The sequence below is a fragment of the Schistocerca nitens genome, chromosome 2 (genome assembly GCF_023898315.1).
Source record: "Schistocerca nitens isolate TAMUIC-IGC-003100 chromosome 2, iqSchNite1.1, whole genome shotgun sequence".
Taxonomy (NCBI): domain Eukaryota; kingdom Metazoa; phylum Arthropoda; class Insecta; order Orthoptera; family Acrididae; genus Schistocerca; species Schistocerca nitens.
Window position 1 is genome coordinate 781,932,257 of NC_064615.1, and position 19,017 is coordinate 781,951,273.

Sequence of the window (19,017 nt, forward strand, 5' to 3'; positions counted from 1 at the left end):
GCTACACAGGCACGCTTTGCAGGCACGAAGATAAATACTGGCGCCAAAACTTCTGCGTCAGTAAATAAATTTTTTTTACAAAAAGGTGGAAGACGAGCTTTTTTCTCCGCCCCGAGTTTCGACCACTGCATTCTCGTACATTATCCGACGAAGTAAATACGAATTCCGTGTTGTTCATCTTCGAATGTAGCAGCATTTCAATGTACTACGAAAATCTGACTGGCAAGACTATTTGGCATGTTTGTCAATATGGCCAACTCTACGTTCTGAATTTTTTCCTACCTGTGAGAAGAGATGGTTGCTAATAGGAACTTTTATGAATTGCGAATCACATGCAGTATTTTCTTCAACATAAGAATAATACGGATATAAACATTTTGCCATGTATTCTTTCGTGTTTGCTGCTATCTCATTTAAATCCTGTCTACCTAATAACCTACGAAACTAGTGTGAGACAGCAGCAAGTGCGGAAGAATATACATATCATGTCATGTCATGTCATGTTTATATTCGTATTATTCTGATGGCTAATAGTGATACAATCAGAAATGAAGCACGGCAATTGACTAGATTTTTAAATCTAAGATGCCAAATTTCTGTGCAGAATGTAATGTACAAAAGAGGCGTATGCAAAGATTTTCAAACTGAGAAAAATTTTAGCTAAACTGTCGTTCAGAACATCTATCATACGCAGTCTATTATTTCGTTCTTGTTGATCATTATCAAAGAAAAGATGGCTCTGAGCTCTATGGGACTCAACATCTTAGGTCATAAGTCCCCTAGAACTTAGAACTACTTAAACCTAACTATCCTAAGGACATCACACACACCCATGCCCGAGGCAGGATTCGAACCTGTGACCGTAGCAGTCCCGCGGTTCCGGACTGCAGCGCCAGAACCGCACGGCCACCGCGGCCGGCCATTATCAAAGAAAGCAGCAGTAGAATTAACAACAAGTAGCAGTCTCTTGCCATTGTTTCACTAATGAGACAATTCCTTTCTTTCTTTTTATTGTAAGCGCCGGTAGCGCGCACGTAAGCAAGCCATGCCGCGAGCGGCGACAGGTCGTAAACACACTATCAGAATGCGACAAGCAATACATGACACAGTACAATAATGCATTTTCAGCCTAGAGTGACGTAAACACCTATAACAAAGAGAACGGCACTTTAATCAGATCAAAGAAAAATAAGCAACCCATTCAAACTAGACGAAGCACGCCTAACGCATAGCAATGGCTACCAGGTAAAGCTTAACTGCTAAGCTTACGACTCGAACCAAATTACTGTAGCTGTATCGTCATTTATTCTACCTAAATTGTGTCTCATATTACAATAGACCAACTTTGTTTCGATTTGGCGGTGCGGCCTAAAACTTTTCTCTCCCCTTGAATTTCGAGTCTCAAATTTCAGGTGCGGCTTAGATTCGGGAAATTTTTTTTTCCTTGATTTCGAGTCTCATTTTTCAGGTGCGGCTTAGACTCGAGTGCGGCTTAGATTCGAGTAAATACGGTAGACAGAAACTAACAAAAATACTGAAAAAAGAATTGACAGCAAGAAACAAGACAAAAGCATATAAATACTTATGCTATACCAATATTGACCTACTCATTTGGAGTAGTGAAATGGAGTAACACAGACCTAGAAGCACTCAATACACTTACATGATCACAATGCCAAAAATATAGAATACATCACATACATTCAGCAACAGAAAGATTCACATTAAGCAGAAAGGAAGGAGGAAGGGGATTTATCAACATAAAAAAACCTACATTATGGACAGGTAGACAATTTAAGAAAATTCTTTCTAGAACGAGCAGAAACTAGCAAAATACACAAAGCAATTACTCATATAAATACATCGGCTACACCACTGCAATTTCATAACCACTTCTACAACCCTTTAGATCACATAACATCAACAGATATGAAGAAAGTAAATTGGAAAAAGAAAACACTACATGGCAAGCACCCGTATCATCTAACACAACCATACATCGATCGAGATGCATCCAACACATGGCTAAGAAAAGGCAATATATACAGTGAGATGGAAGGATTCGTGATTGCAATACAGGATCAAACAATAAACACCAGATATTACAGGAAGCATATTATTAAAGATCCCAATACCACAACAGATAAATGCAGAGTTTGCAAGCAACAAATAGAAACAGTAGATCACACCACAAGCGGATGTACAATACTAGCAAATACAGAATACCCCAGAAGACATGACAATGTAGCAAAAATAATACATCAACAACTTGCCAAACAACATAAACTAATAAAACAACATGTTCTCACACACAAGTATGCACCACAAAATGTACTGGAGAATGATGAATACAATTATATTGGAACAGAACCATTATAACAGATAAAACAACACCACATAACAAACCTGACATCATACTCACCAATAAAAAGAAGAAATTAACACAACTAATCGAAATATCCATACCCAATACAACAAATGTATAGGAGAAAAAATTGAAAAATACATCCAACTGGCTGAAGAAGTCAAGGACATTTGGCATCAGGATAAAGTTAACATCATACCAATTATACTATCAACTACAGGAGTCATACCACACAATATCCACCAGGACATCAAAGTAGTACAGCTACATCCAAACTTATATATACAACTACAGAAATCTGTAATTATTGATACATGTTCAATTACCCGAAAGTTCCTAAATGCAATGTAACATATACCGTACAGTTAAAAGGAAGTCACGCTTGATCAAGGTCCGCGTCACTTTCTATTCCTAACCAGACATAAAACGTCTGAGAAAGGAAAGAAATAATAATAATAATAATAATATACTACTGCCTGCTTCACAATAACTTTTTAGCAGACGGGATGGACAGTTAATAAAAAAAATAAAAAATAAAAAAAACTTCTGTTATTCCCTTTTTTATTATTTAAATTTTATAGTATTGAACTGTAATATTGGATTTATTTAGTTAATTTTTAAATTTGATAACATAGTGAAAATTTAATCACAGTTCAAATTTTTCATGACTCATTACTGATAAGAGACTTGCGCCCCCTCCCCCAATACTATTAACTCTCTCTCTCTCTCTCTCTCTCTCTCTCTCTCTCTCTCTCTCTCTCTGTGTGTGTGTGTGTGTGTGTGTGTGTGTGTGTGTGTGTGTGTGTGTGTTTGTTTGTCTGTCTACATGTTTGTAGTAGACTCTGCATCCACCTACTGTCACAAAATTGATCAACATAGAATTGATTAAACTTCTGTTGTATAAATTAAAAATGATGCTGTCCTAATATAGCATCTGTCTCTGTAAATTCTCTTGCTGCTCATTTCTCTTTTCTTATGTTACAATTGCGTTGTGGTAAAGCTCTTTGTAAGTGTTGTTGTTATTCTGATTTTCATCATTATTGTTCAGTGTTGATGATGACTCTGGAAGACTGACAGATGAAGACGAAACTGCAGAGGGAGAATCTTCAGTCTTAAGAGATAATCTTGGTGAGACTATGCTCGCAGATGGGTGCCATGAAGTCAATTCTGTACCAACTCCTGATCAGACAGAGTCTGCATCATCATCCCTAGAACATACCAGTCATGTAATGAAGGATGAAAGCAAAGTTGCACCAGATGATGATCCAAGTAAACTTCAGTGGCCATCAATGGTGGACCTCAACAATAGGCTCCGTCGTGTAATTACGTCATATCAGCGCAACTTCAAGAAGGAAGAAATGAAGATGGCTCAAAAAGCGAAGGTATGTTGACAGAACATGTCATTTTAAGAGTCTGCTGTGTATGAGAATAGCTTGTTAGTGTCTGCTGTAGCTGATGGAGTAAACATGTGTTTAATTGTGAAGTACATATGAAACTAGCTTCTGTGTAGTTTGATTGAGCAGTGTGTTAACTTTTTGTCTTTTGAGTTTTATTAGCTGTGTAGTTTATGTATAAAGTTGTGTTATTAGTTCATGCATCCAGTAAAGTAAATTTAATAAATAATTTAATAAATGTAGCTTGATATATATATATTTGAAGTTTTTGAGAGCTTTTGCGTTTTATTGTCAAATTTCTCTTTGTTGAAACCTGTATGCTATTGTTTGCTGTTTGATTCCCTATGAATAATCTGAAGACATTGATATTGCTTGTTTCGATATTCTGCCAATAAAAATACGGGACTAATATATTGCGACAGTATTCAGATGTCACGAAATGAAAATTGTGTTGAGCCATTTCTTTTAGTAGTTATTTCTCTGTGCAGTTTCTTATTTTTAGAGGGGGAGTTTCAGGGGGGGAGAGGGGGGGAGAGAGAGAGAGAGAGAGAGAGAGAGAGAGAGAGAATGGCCAACTGGTAAGGTCATTTTGAAGTTTTACTGTCGGTGCACATCTGGTAATAATGTAAACAATGAGATCAGGGGCTGCAAAAGTGATTGCCGAAGAAGTTGTTCATTTTAACAATTGAAGTACACAGAGAAAACAATTAAAGTGACTGCGGAGTACCACAGAACAGATAAACTTTGCTTTTAAATGATGCACAATTCATTGCATAGCTGAGATGCTGAGTCGCAGATAGGCACAACAAAAAGACTGCCAGAAAGTGAGCTTTCATCCAACAAGGCCTTTGTCGGAAATATAACACCCCCCCCCCCCCCCACACACACACACACGAGACCACGACCACAGTCTATGGTTACTGAGGCCCCATTTGTGTGGCGCGAGTTGGATTTGCACACATGTCTTCTATTTCCAACAAAGGCATTGTTGGCTAAAAGCTCACTTCCTGTGAGTCATTTTGTTGTGTCTATCTGCAACTCAGCATCTTCGCTATATGGTGAGTGGCAAATATCCTTTGTTAGATTCCATTTTGGATTTTCCATTATCTGATTTTTGCACATTACACAATTCATTGAGGTACCAAGTTGAGTGAGTTAATTATTCTTTATTCAGGTTTGAGCAATATGAGACTGCCTAATTTAGTCAGCAATATAGTCCTGGAGATACCAGTATCACACACTGCCCCCCCCCTCCCTCTCTCTCTCTCTCTCTCTCTCTCTCTCTCTCTCTCTCACTAAACAGCTTTGAATGTGTCCATTCATCTGTACTGGGAGCTTCAAAAGTTGAAAGTTATCGAAAGGTTATTTTGCAAGCAATTGTCTTGCATTCTAACCTGTTCACAGCATAGATATTCTAGTACAAGAAATTCATCTGTATACACATTTGGGAGAATGGCTTATCCACAGCGTGTGTGTGGGAGGGGGGGGGGGGGGCGGGAGCGAGAGTGTGTGTGTGTGTGGGGGGGCGTGCCTGTGTGTGTGTGTGTGTGTGTGTGTGTGTGTGTGTGTGTCTTGTTGTTGTTGAGAGGGGTGGGGGGTTATTCATAATCACCTTCCCTACTGATGTTAATAATTTTGTAAAATATTGGAATTGTGCTTATGTGTAGTTAGTAAGCTAAATGTTGTTTGTCATGTATTATGTGCTTCTAGTAAAATATAGATTCTGCTGCATGATTTGATGGAACATTTCCCATTTTGTAAAAGCCCAGAATTCTTTTTTTCAGCATTGTGAAGGGGAAAAAATGAAAAGACTTGTGATGTCAGAAATGTCTTCTTGATGAAGCAAAAATATATCAAGGCGTCAACAGTTTGATCTACTTGAAAGAAATATTATTTTCTTGTTTGCTTGTGTATTTTGTGCCATTCAGTGATGTTTTTAGAAACCTTAAATGATGGCCAATTCTTAGATATTGGTGACAACATGAATATTTGTCCACACGTGCATTTAATAACGATGCATCTGTAGGGTAGACTGCTCCTCCACTTTGACAGTGGCTGAAGCTGATATTGTCATGTTATTGCCGATTCCTTGCAATTTCACAAAGCAAGTAAGCATACACCTACTTCAATATCGCCATAATACTTGTGAAGATGTAGGATGAAAGAATAATTAAAAGGAAATGGTGGAATTGTTACAAAAGTTATATATGTTGGTGTGTCTATAGAGAGACCATGTGTTTCTCACACTCACTGACAAAGCTAAAAGGAAAAGAAAAGGATGAGGAAGACAGATCTATGATATTATCCTGGCTTGAGATAAATGCTATTGGATATGCACAAGATATAACAGTCATAACTCATTTAATGGTTTTTAAACCTATTCAAGCAATGACAGTCTGTTTAACGTTTCAACTGTTAGCCATGTACATGTAAGTGCTCGGTCTGTATACCTCCAGTATACCCATGTATATATATGATAGGAACTGGTGGAAGCAGGAATGTTATCTTATATATTCATTTCAAACATTTCTTATTAAATGGTGGATATGTAGTTACAAGACATTGCTACTAGTGCCCGAAACTGTTCATACGAGTGGACTAATACCGGTGTTCTTATTTCATTCACGATGGGAGAAACTGTATTTGAAAGCTGCACTTAGTCAGCCTCAGAGCTGGTGTTGAACAATGGTTAGCATCTGTTTCTAGGCTATTTCGAGGTGTGGAAGTGCATGCTGTTGAGGAAAGATATGGAAAGTATTCTTCTAAAAAGTGATCGTAAGAGTGCAATCTCTTTTACTTCATTTGCTAGTGAAGGAACCGACCTTATTCTTGCCTTTTGGTACCCTTGGTGTGAGAATAATTTATCTCATTTTCCAGCATCAAGAAGTAGAATAGTTTGACAACAGTGATAAATGACAGAATTCTCGTTGTGGAAAAAATGTGGTTGGCAGTTCCGTGGACAATTTTCAGTGTTACAGAAGAAGCTGAATTTCATGGTTGCCAATTTTGATACAGCAAGTTCAACTGTATATCACTTGCTTGCAGAAAAAAGTCATCTAAGAGTTTTTCTTCAAGGAACTAGTCGCGATCATTGTAGAAGAAAATAATAGGTACTACAATGACAGTTTTGAGAGTAGTATTCTTTATGACAAAAGCTGTAAGAGTGCTTGTAAAGATAATAGTGTAACTGAAATATTACGTGGCAGTAGCTCTTCACACGATAGGAACTAAAGAACTGAGCTAACCTGATTATTGGTCAAGGGATTCTCCCCTCAGAAGGTCGGTTTTTAGGAATTAATACCTTGTTATAGATAGTTGTTACACTGCCTGCTGCATTATTATAACAACAGCATTCTGACTCGAGATGACTGACTGTACTAAATAAGTCAATTGCTTGGTTCGAAAGAGTTCAGAACTACGATCACCTCTTTCTGTAGTCTCTGCATTTACAAAATCTTCAGTTGTGAGAGGGAATGTTTGCTTCCAAGCAGTAGATTCTATCCAAAGGAAATACTTCTTGGATTAAAATCTTTTATTCCGTGTGATTAAAATTTTAGTTCATATTGGTGAAAAGACTGCTACACTATACTGAAAACTATTTGGGAAATATTGACTATTGTGACACTTCTGATGCAATATTTGGGATGAGGACTTACACTATATGTTTATAAACCTCCTCCAGTACTTGCATGAAAAACACCAAATGCAGCCTGTATAGCTCGCATGAACAAGAAATGTATTTTGAAACTGGAGGGCTAACTATAAAAAGAAAGATTTAAAATTTTTATCAACAAACAGTGTTGCAGCTTTGAAGTGACACCACAAAAGAGACGTTTATGGTGGATACATACCATGCTGCAAGAATGATTAACTGAGAAAATAAACTGAAAAACTTATTCAGAATAATTTGTTCCTGAGTGTGTGTTGCATTATGAATCAATGGGTTTAGCAAAAAGTGTGGCATTTTTTGTAGTTTAATGGATTGTGTTTGCAAAACTGTGAAGTGAATGCAGTAATTTCCTTTCTTACACCTTGTACAAGGCATGTAAGGGACATGGTTTTATCAAAACAAGTTAGTTAGAGTTGGTAATTACATAATTATCATCTCTGAGTTACAAAAGCACCCTGTAAAATTGGCAATTTATTTATATCACAATTGCAATGAAAATGTGTGTACTGAAAATAAAAAGAAATAGTGCCCCAGAAACAAACTGGTAGTTTGTCATAACAAATTGTATTGAGCATTGAAGCATGAGACCATCAAATTAAGTGGTAGGTCTTGGTGAGCAGTCATTTCACAAATCAGTTTGTCAGTCTCTTTTGATTTTGAGTTTAACATACCATATTTTTTATTTCTCATCAAATATTCTTTCAAAATTATCTGATTTTAGTTTATCTTAGTGCAAATGAATGGGAGAATGGAGAAGTAACCCTTCTTTCATGTTCAAATTCCAAGCATTATTCATATTCAGCAGCGTGTTTAGATGTTACTATTACAAAATAGTTCTGCCTCCTTTCGTTAAATAATTTTTCTTAACAATTTTAAACTTTGCGGTACTTGTGTGTCAATTTCACATAAGTATCTTGAAATCACACTGACTTAGTCTTCATTATGGAGCCAATAAATGCAACATGCCTCTCATGTGAAGTAACTAAAAGCACACGAAAGGCTGATTTTACTCTACAGTGTGTTACACTCCATGTGTCATTTAATCCCAGGAGTTCATACTATGAAAACAGTTTATATACACCTTATTAGCTAAAGTGGGGGGGGAGGGGAGGTTATATCACATGACCTCTCACAGTTTACAAGTATATTACTTCTGGAGACTCTTTTTCAAGCTTAAAGATTGCAAGTTTCATACCAAAAGTATGAAGACAACAGGGCGGGGGGGAGCTAAGATTTAATTATGATGCCAAGCTAAGAATAATGTGGAATTGATTGAAACATGTTGCTATTTCATAAAGACTACTTTGCAAGGAACCTCATTCCAGTTTTTTGTATGATGTATTTCAAGACAATAAAGACACTGAATCAGCATTCAAAATGTCAGAATGTAAACAGCTGCTTTTTCTTACAAGGGCCAAAGGCCTTTCATCAATGTAATGTGCACAGAGCTCATTAAGTATTTGCTAGAGTTCTCTCTCATTAGGTGGTACACTTACTGTCAGCAGTCTAGGGAGTGACGTGCCTATTCCAGTATGCTGTCATCTGCATAAGAGAAAATGTATCATTTTTGTAATTATGATAGAATTGGGCGGATAAAATAATCTATTCATCAAGAGCAGTAGAAGAAAACCTGTATAAAAATTATGAAAATGTGCATACTTCAAAAGCCAGTGGCTCCTGGCAGAAGGGTTGATGGATTGAAGGGAAGGGAAGAGGGATGAAGGAAAAGGACTGATGATGTTAAGGAAATGGTGGGGAGAGTTATGGAAAATTCTCCGTGAACCCCGTGTCAAGGGAGACTTTCTGGACTGTATAAGAAAGGAAGAAAGACTGAATCAGAATGTGACATGGGGAAAAGGAATGAGAGAAGGAGAAGCTGCCTGGTAGAATGTTGCACAGAGCTCAATTTAACCATTGCTAACACTTAGTTCAAGGATCATGAAAGAATTTTACGCAGATGGAAAAAATATGGAGAGACAGGAATGTTTCAGATAGATTATATTGTAATAAGACAAAGATTTCAAAACCAAGATTGTAAACTGTAAGACATTTTGTCGGATTCTCTCTCTCTATGATTTCTTTTTTTTTAAGGCCAGCATTAAGCCTACATTGAACGAGGGTTAAGCTTTATGGATTTGCTCAGTTAGTTATTGTAGCTTTTGATTAACATTCACTATCATACTAAATGCTTATCTGTATTATTAAAGATTCCTGGCTAGTTTTCTCCTTAATTGTCTACGTAGATATATCACGTTATTGTACTCAGATTGCACACTCCAGCAATATTATTGTGTTGAGCACAAACAATACTCCAGTTCACTCTTGTTATCTGGCTTTACTTTTCTGGTGGGAACAGTGTTTCTAAAACAAAAGCCACTAAGCGTGGCATAAACTCGTCTGAATCATTTTTTTGTTGAAGTTGATACTGATCTTTTAATATAATAGATTCTTTAGTGAACTGAAAAAATTCATCTCTAATTGAATGCACTGCTACAGTTGTGATGTTTCTACTCTAATCTCACCCCAAAAATATGCTACACAAATTAGTCAGCTCAGATGCTACCCACTCAAACTTGGGATGGACGAAGCATTGTTGTTTGCCAAATGCTATCCTAGAATGGTAGAGATGTGCGACTCTGTACTGAAAACATATCTTCTCTAGACTTCAAGTAATAGGTAACACTCTCAACTTTTAACTTGATAAAATTCATCAGCACTTCGACCCTGTTTGCAACACTACATTTTATTATTATGTCAGGTGAATAATGTGAAAATTGTGGCCAGATTATTTTATGACTTATTAAATATTCTGGTCAAGAGTCATTTCTCTCTTGTGTTGCGGGGACTGTTTACTGCTTTTCCTGCCAGATACCACTGCCCCTATAGCTGACTAACTCTTAGCTCCCATCATTCCCATGAGATGTCACTCTAAACACCAGTTGAACTTGGAACAGATACCACATGCATTACACTGTCATCATTACTACGAGGGTCACTCCAAAAGAAATGCACTATATATATATATATATATATATATATATATATATATATATATATATATATATATATATAATTTTTTTTTTTTTTTAATCCATCTTTTATTCTACATGTTCGAAAGTTTTACAGTGTATAGCTACATCCTTTAGGAATAATATTTTCATTTCTCCACATAATTTCCATCCCTCTCAACTGCCTTATGCCATCTTGGAACCAGCTCCTGTACACCTGCATGGTAAAATTCTGGACCAACTGGGGAGCCACTATTTGGCAGTGTGTACAAGGGAGTCGTGATCTTCAAAACTGGTTCCACGAGTAGAGTCTTTCAGTTTCCCAAAGAGGAGATAGTCACATGGAGTGAGGTCAGGACTGTAAGGCGGGTGTTTCAGTGTTGTCCACCCGAGCTTTGTGATCGCTTCCGTGGTTTTTTGACTGACATGTGGCCGTGCATTGTCATGCAACAGCAAAACATCCTTCTTTTGCCAATATGGTCGAACATGACTCAGTCGAGCTTGAAGTTTCTTCATTGTTGTCACATATGCATCAGAATTTATGGTTGTTCCACTTGGCATGATGTCCACAAGCAAGAGTCCTTCAGAATCGAAAAACACTGTACCCATAACTTTTCCAGCATAAGGTATGGTTTTGAACTTTTTTTTTTCTTGGGTGAATTTGCATGATGCCACTCCATTGATTGCTCTTTGTCTGGTGAAAAATGATCGAGCCATGTTTCATCACCTGTCACAATTCTTCCAAGAAATTCATCTCTACCATTGTCGTACCGTTCCAAAAGTTCGCTGTATACCATTTTTCTTGTTTCTTTGTGAGCCACTGTCAACATCCTGTGAACCCACCTGGCACAAACCTTCAGTATTCTGCAAACACTTCCTTCCCCTATCCCAAAGTAGCGTAACAATTTGTTCACTGTGATGCGTCTGTCAGCAGTCACCAATTTGTTAACTCTGTGCAGATTGTCTGGAGTGTGTGCAGTACGAGGCCTGCCACTGCAAGGACAATCCTCAATATTGCCGTGCCCGCATTCATCACGTAACCTGCTTGCCCTCTGACTAACTGTACTGCGATTGACTGCAGCATCTCCATACACCTTTCTCAACCTCTCATTTTCACAGCACAGGAATTCTATGACAGCACATTGCTTCTGACAAACATCAAGTGTAGCAGCCATCTTGTAGACTACACACTGTAAAACTTTCACACATGCAGAATGAAAACTGTATTTTTACAAAAATAGTGTGCATTTCTTTTGGAGTGACCCTCGTATAAACTGTATTCCCGCTTGTGAGAATGCATTTCCACGTATACTACTTCTAGTGTAAATTGATTACAGTAGAGATTTTCCTCCCAAGAAATCCTTTGCGGCAGACGTATAGACTATGAGTGAAAGGTTACATTAGAATGCCCTGTGTGAAAGGTCAATCCAAGACCAAATGTTAGAAGCTACAAGAGAATAAAGTGGCCATTAGTGAGAAGATTGTGTTCCCTGCTTTTGATTCTGCTCATATCGATCACACTTGATCAAGGTTTAACAACTTCGTAACATTTGTAGCTCAAGCTGAGCTAGGTATAACGCAGCCAGGTAAATGCAGAATTGTTAGACACTGTTGTGGGCAGACAAATTAAAAGTAGTAGTGCATGGTGGTCGGGGAGGGTGGGGGGTAGGGGGTAGAAAGAGCTTTCAGATACAAGCTTTCCAGTTAGAGGAGAACCTTCAGAACTACAAAGCTACCAAGAAGGAAGTGAAATCAGCATTTGCAGAGGCCAAAGTAGATCACCACCAAACTTAATATAAACAGAACATTAACAACAAAAGAGTGGGACAAAATCATCTGCCAACTGGCCCGAATGTGGTGTAGAGCTGGTCAGAATATAGACCACTACAGGTGTGTTAAAGATAAGAATTGTCGGTGGCTCCAAGACAGCCAGATAATTCTGGGACATTGGCAAGAGTATTTCAGTGAAATTCACAATATTGAATTCCCTCACCCACCACAAGCAAAGACACACTGCGCAACTGCACCAATTCTATCTGTCATAATAGATGAGGTCAAAGTTGCCATTAGTAACATGAAAAATGGAAAGGCTGTAGGAGCAGATGACCTTCCTGAAGACGTGGAAAATAAAGGGACTTAACCCCTTGAAAATATAAAATAGAAAGAAACATTCCACATGGGAAAAAATATTAAAAAACAAAGATGCTGTGATTTACCAAACGAGAAAGTGCTGGTAGATAGACACAAAAAAAAAACACACAAACACACACACAAATTTCAAGCTTTCGCAACCCAAGGTTGCTTCATCAGGAAAGAGGGAAGGAGAGCGAAAGAAGAAAGGATGTGTGTTTTAAAGGAGAGGGTAAGGAGTCATTCCAATTCCGGGAGCGGAAAGACTTATCTTAGGGGGGGAAAAGGGACAGGTGTACACTCGCGCGTGCACGCGCTCGCTTGCGCTCGCTTGCGCGCGCGCACGCACACACACACACACACACACACACACACACACACACACACATACAGACACAGGTAGACATGTAAAGGCAAAGAGTTTGGGCAGAGATGTCAGTCGAGGCGGAAGTACAGAGGCAAAGATGTTGTTGAGTGACAAGTGATGAACGAGGGGCGGCAATTTGAAATTAGCGGAGGTTGAGGCCTGATGGGTAACGGGAAGAGAGGATATATTGAAGGGCAAGTTCCCATCTCCGGAGTTCTGATAGGTTGGTGTTGGTGGGAAGTATCCAGATAACCCGGACGGTGTAACACTGTGCCGAGATGTGCTGGCCATGCACCAAGGCATGTTTAGCCACAGGGTGATCCTCATTACCAACAAACACTGTCTGCCTGTGTCCGTTCATGCGAATGGAGAGTTTGTTGCTGGTCATTCCCACATAGAAGGCTTCACAGTGTACGCAGGTCAGTTGGTAAATCACATGGGTGCTTTCACACGTGGCTCTGCCTTTGGTCGTGTACACCTTCCGGGTTACAGGACTGGAGTAGGTGGTGGTGGGAGGGTGCATGGGACAGGTTTTCCACCGGGGTGGGGGTGGGGCGGTTACAAGGGTAGGAGCCAGAGGGTAGGGAAGGTGGTTTAGGGACTTCATAGGGATGAACCAAGAGGTTACTAAGGTTAGGTGGACGGCGGAAAGATACTCTTGGAGTGGGCAGGATTTCATGAAGGATGGATCTCATTTCAGAGCAGGATTTGAGGAAGTCGTATCCCTGCTGGAGAGCCACATTCAGAGTCTGATCCAGTCCCGGAAAGTATCCTGTCACAAGTGGGGCACTTTTGGGGTTCTTCTGTGGGAGGTTCTGGGTTTGAGGGGATGAGGAAGTGGCTCAGGTTATTTGCTTCTGTACCAAGTCGGGAGGGTAGTTGCGGGATGCAAAAGCTGTTTTCAGGTTGTTAGTGTAATGGTTCAAGGATTCAGGACTGGAGCAGATTCGTTTGCCATGAAGACCTAAGCTGTAGGGAAGGGACCATTTGATATGGAATGGGTGGCAGCTGTCATAATGGTGGTGCTGTTGCTTGTTGGTGGGTTTGATGTGGACGGATGTGTGAAGCTGGCCATTGGACAGATGGAGGTCAATGTCAAAGAAAGTGGCATGGGATTTGGAGTAGGACCAGTTCTTCTTCACTGTGAGTCCAGATCATGAAGATGTCATCAATAAATCTGTACCAAACTTTGGGTTGGCAGGCTTGGGTAACGAAGAATGCTTCCTCTAAGTGACCCATAAATAGGTTGGCGTATGAGGGGGCCATCCTGGTACCCGTGGCTGTTCCCTTTAATTGTTGGTATTTCTGGCCTTCAAAAGTGAAGAAGTTGTGAGTTAGGATGAAGCTGGCTAAGATAATGAGGAAAGAGGTTTTAGGTTTGGTGGCAGGTGATCGGCGTGAAAGGAAGTGCTCCATCGCAGCAAGGCCCTGGACGTGTGGGATATTTGTGTATAGGGAAGTGGCATCAATGATTACAAGGATGGTTTCCGGGGCTAACAGATTGGGTAAGGATTCCAGGCGTTCGAGAAAGTGGTTGGTGTCTTTGATGAAGGATGGGAGACTGCATGTAATGGGTTGAAGGTGTTGATCTACGTAGGCAGAGATACATTCTGTGAGGGCTTGGTAACCAGCTATAATGGGGGGGGGGGGGGAGGGGATATTTGGGTTTGTGAATTTTAGGAAGTAGGTAGAAGGTAGGAGTGCGGCGTGTCGGTGGGGTCAGGAGGATGATGGAGTCAGGCGAAAGTTTTTGTAGGGGATCTAAGGTTCTGAGGATTCCTTGAAGCCCCGCCTGGACATCAGGAATGGGATTACCTTGGAAAACTTTGTATGTAGTGTTGTCCAAAAGCTGACGCAGTCCCTCAGCCACATACTCCCGGCGATCAAGTACCACGGTCGTGGAACCCTTGTCAGCCGGAAGAATTACGATGGATCGGTCAACTTTCAGATCACAGATAGCCTGGGCTTCATCTGTGGTGATGTTGGGAGTAGGATTAAGGTTTTTCAAGAAAGATTGAGATGCAAGGCTAGAAGTCAGAAATTCCTGGAAGGTTTGGAGAGGGCGATTTTGAGGAAGAGGAGGTGGGTCCCGCTGTGATGGAGGATGGATCTGTTCCAGGCAGGGTTCAATTTGGATAGTGTCTTGGGGAGTTGGATCATTAGGAGTAGGATTAGGATTATTTTTCTTCGTGGCAAAGTGATATTTCCAGCAGAAACTACGAGTGTAGGACAGTAAATCTTTGATGAGGGCTGTTTGGTTGAATCTGGGAGTGGGGCAGAAGGTGAGGCCTTTGGATAGGACAGAGGTTTCGGATTGGGAGAGAGGTTTGGGGAAAAGGTTAACTAATGAATTGGGGTGTTGTGGTTCCAGATTGTGTTGACTAGTTTTTTTTTTTTGGGGGGGGGGGGGCGAGAGTTGAGCTGGAAGTGGGAGATTGAGTAGATGGGGTTGCGAAAGCTTGAAATTTGTTTGTGTGTTTTTTATTGTCTCTATTAACACACCAACGCTTTTCATTTCGTAAGTTACAGTATCTTTGTTTTTATATATATTTTTTCTCGCGTGGAATGTTTCCTATAGAGGGAAACATTCAAAGTGGGAAAATTGAAACAAAAATGATGTAACTTACCAAACGAAAGCGTTGGTATGTTGAAAGACACAGAAACAAACACACACACACACACACACACACACACACACACAAAATTCAAGCTTTTGCAATCCACGGTTGCTTCATCAGGAAAAAGGGAAGGAGAGGGAAAGAAAACCGTGTTTAATAACTCTGCTTTAATGGCACTGTCATCAGCGACTTCACCGTTGTTATTGCACAGTGAAGGTATTGATTGTGTCTTGCCACTGGTGTGCTTTATGTATGACCAGAATCTCTTTGGGTTTTCTGCCAGATTTCGAGACAGAATTTCGGTGTGGAAATTATTAAAAGTATCTCGCATTGAAGTACGCGCTATATTTCGAACTTCTGTAAAACTTTGCCAGTCTTGGGGATTTTGCGTTCTTTTAAATTTGGCATGCTTTTTTCGTTGCTTCTGCAACAACAATCTGACCCGTTTTGTGTATCGTGGGGGATCAATACCACCACTCATTCATTCGTGTGTGTGTGTGTGTGTGTGTGGTGTGTGGTGTGTGTGTGTGTATATATATATATATATATATATATATATATATATATATATATATATATATATCTCAATTGCTGTCGATACTATCTCTTTGAAAAAATTTCACAACTTTTCTACTCTTACATAATCAGATCGGTAGGAGTGAAGACTGTCTCTTAAAAAGGCGTTAAGAGAATTTTTATCAGCTTTTTTAAATAGATATACTTCGCATTTCTTTTTTATGGTTGTAGGTGTTACAGTATTCAGCCTAGCAGCAACTGCCTTGTGGTCGCTAATCCCTGTATTCATCACAACACTCCCTATTTGTCCAGGATTATTTGTTGCTAAAAGGTCAAGTATGCTTTCGCAACTGTTGATGCTTAGAGTGGGCTCGTGAACTAATTGTTCAAAATAATTTTCTGAGAAAGCATTCAGTACAATTTCGAATGATGTTTTATGCCTGCCGCCGGCTTTAAAAGTATAATTTTTTCAGCATATCGAGGGTAGATTGAAGTCACCACCGACTATAATTGTATGAGCGGGGTACTTAATTGAAATGAAACTCAAGTTTTCTTTGAACTGTACAGCAACTATGTCTTCTGAGTCGGGGGGTCGGTAAAACGATCCAATTAATAGTTCAGTCAGATTGTCAGGTATAACCTCTACCCATACTATTTCACATGAACTATCTACTTCAATTTCACTATTAGGCAAACTACCTCTGACAGCAATAAATACTCCACCACCAACTGTATTTAATCTATTCTTTCTGAACACTGTTAGATCGTTTGAAAAAAATTTCGGCTGAACTTATTTCCAGCTTTAGCCAGCTCTCTGTACCTACAACTATTTGTGCTTCAGTGCTTTCCATTATGGCTTGGAGCTCTGGTTCTTTCTCAACACAGCTATGACAATTTACAACTACAATACCAATCGTTTCTACAACTACCTTACTGTGTTTTACCTGCCCACTTTGACGGCCGCCCCTTCTGTGGTTCCCTGAGACCCTCTAACCTAAAAAACCACCCAGTCTCTTCCACACAGCCCCCGCTACCCGTGTAGCCGCCTCCTGTGTGTAGTGGACTCCTGACCTATTAAGCGGAACCCGGAAACCCACCACCTGATGGCGCAAGTCAAGGAATCCGCAGCCTACACGATTACAGAACCGCCTGAGCCTCTGATTCATACCCTCCACTCAGCTCTGCACCAAAGGACCACAGTCGGTCCTATCGACGATGCTGTAGATGGTGAGCTCTGCCTTAATCTCAGAAGCAAAACCTGCAGTCTTTACCATTTCCGCAAGCCGCCCGAAACCAGATAGATCTGCTCCGATCCAAAGCGACACAAGTCATTGGTACCGATGTGAGCCACCACCTGCAGTTGGCTGCACCCTGTACTCTTCATGGCATCCGGAAGCACTCTTTCCACATCCGGCATGACTCCCCCCAGAATGCACACAGAGTGCACGCTGGCTTCCATCCCCTCATGGCAGCCATGTTCCTAAGGGGGCCCCATTACGCACCTAACGTTGGAGCTCCCAACTACCAGCAAACCCACTCTGTGAATGCCCAGACCTTGCAGGCCGAGAAGCTTCTTCTGGAACGGGGTGGACAACTGCATCCGGCTCAGAGACGTCGTCAGCCACAGATAACGCCCAAAACCTGTTTGTGAAACAAAACGGGGAGGCCCTACGATCGGCCCCACGGAAAGTTTTTCATTGCCTGCCAGACTTTGTAATGATTTCCCTACCTGTTGCTCTTGCACCACCTACTTCGGGAGCAACACCCTCCCCCAACCATCGAGGACGTCCGTCCCCACTTCTAAGCCGGAGAAGCGTAAGTCGTCTTTGGCTTCTCTTGCTAGGAAGGGGTCCCTTGGGTCACTCCCTTCCCAGGATTCTGCTAGTGGGAAAGATGACACCTGCCATGGATGAAGAGCCCAAAAGAAGCTGGTCGTAGGGCTTCACAATCATCCTCAGTCCTGGAGACTGAGCCAGTGAATTCCTCCCAGCCAGGGAAACCCAAAGAGCAGTGAGAGAAATCCAAAAAGAAAACTCCTAAGACCAATGAAATTGCGGTGGCACCCACACCATCGCTACCTACAAGCTCTGTATCTTGAGGATAGGGTGGAGATTTTTGAGTCTGCTGAGGACCTATACCACACCAGACCCTCACACACAATGGGTATAGACTGCTCAGGCAACAAGTCGGTGGCAGCAGGTGACTGAGTAGTAAACTACCTCATTGAATGTTCCATGCCTTCCCAGTCTCACGATGACGTCATCCTCTAGTGGAATTGTGGTGGTTTTTTCCACCGCAGGCTGAACCACGGCAACTGTTAAGCTTTACACCTGCTATCTGCATTGCTCTTCAGGAAACCTGGTTCCCGGCAATGCGGATCCCTACCCTCTGCGGCTATAAGGGGTATTACAGGAACTGTAGTGACTATAATAGTGTGTCGGGCGGAATTTGCATTTATGTCCTAAACTCAGTCTGTAGTGAACCTGTGCCCCCTTCAAACTCCTCTTGAAGCTGTGGCTATCAGAATAAGGATGACACAGAAAATAACTGTCTGCAATGTATATCTTCCTCCAGATGGTACAGTACCCCTGAATGTATTAGCTGCACTGATTGATCAACTCCCTAAACCTTTCCCACTTTTGGGAGATTTTATTGCCCACAACCACTCGTGGGGTGGCACTGTGCTTACTGGGCGAGGCAGAGATGTCAAAACTTTACTGCCTCAGTTTGACCTCTGCCTCTTAAATATTGGAGCCGCCACACTTCAGTGTGGCTCATGGTAGTTACTTGGCCATTGATTTATCAATTTGCAGCCTAGGATTTCTCACATCTTTCCACTGGAGAGCACATGACGACCTGTATGGTAGTGACCACTTCCCCATCTTCTTGTCACTGCCCTGGCATCAGGCCCACAGATGCCTGCCCAGATGGCTTTAAATAAGGCTGACT

At 40.7% G+C, this 19,017-nt stretch overlaps 1 protein-coding gene across 1 annotated transcript in view; it reads left to right on the forward strand.

The window, feature by feature from the left end:
* The window catches only part of LOC126237034 (chromodomain-helicase-DNA-binding protein 7), a 322,661-nt gene that overhangs the window by 203,304 nt on the left and 100,340 nt on the right, over positions 1–19,017 (forward strand). The window contains exon 28 of the mRNA XM_049946794.1: positions 3,414–3,747. Coding sequence (XP_049802751.1) covers positions 3,414–3,747 — 334 coding nt within the window. The remainder of the gene's footprint in view (positions 1–3,413; positions 3,748–19,017) is intronic.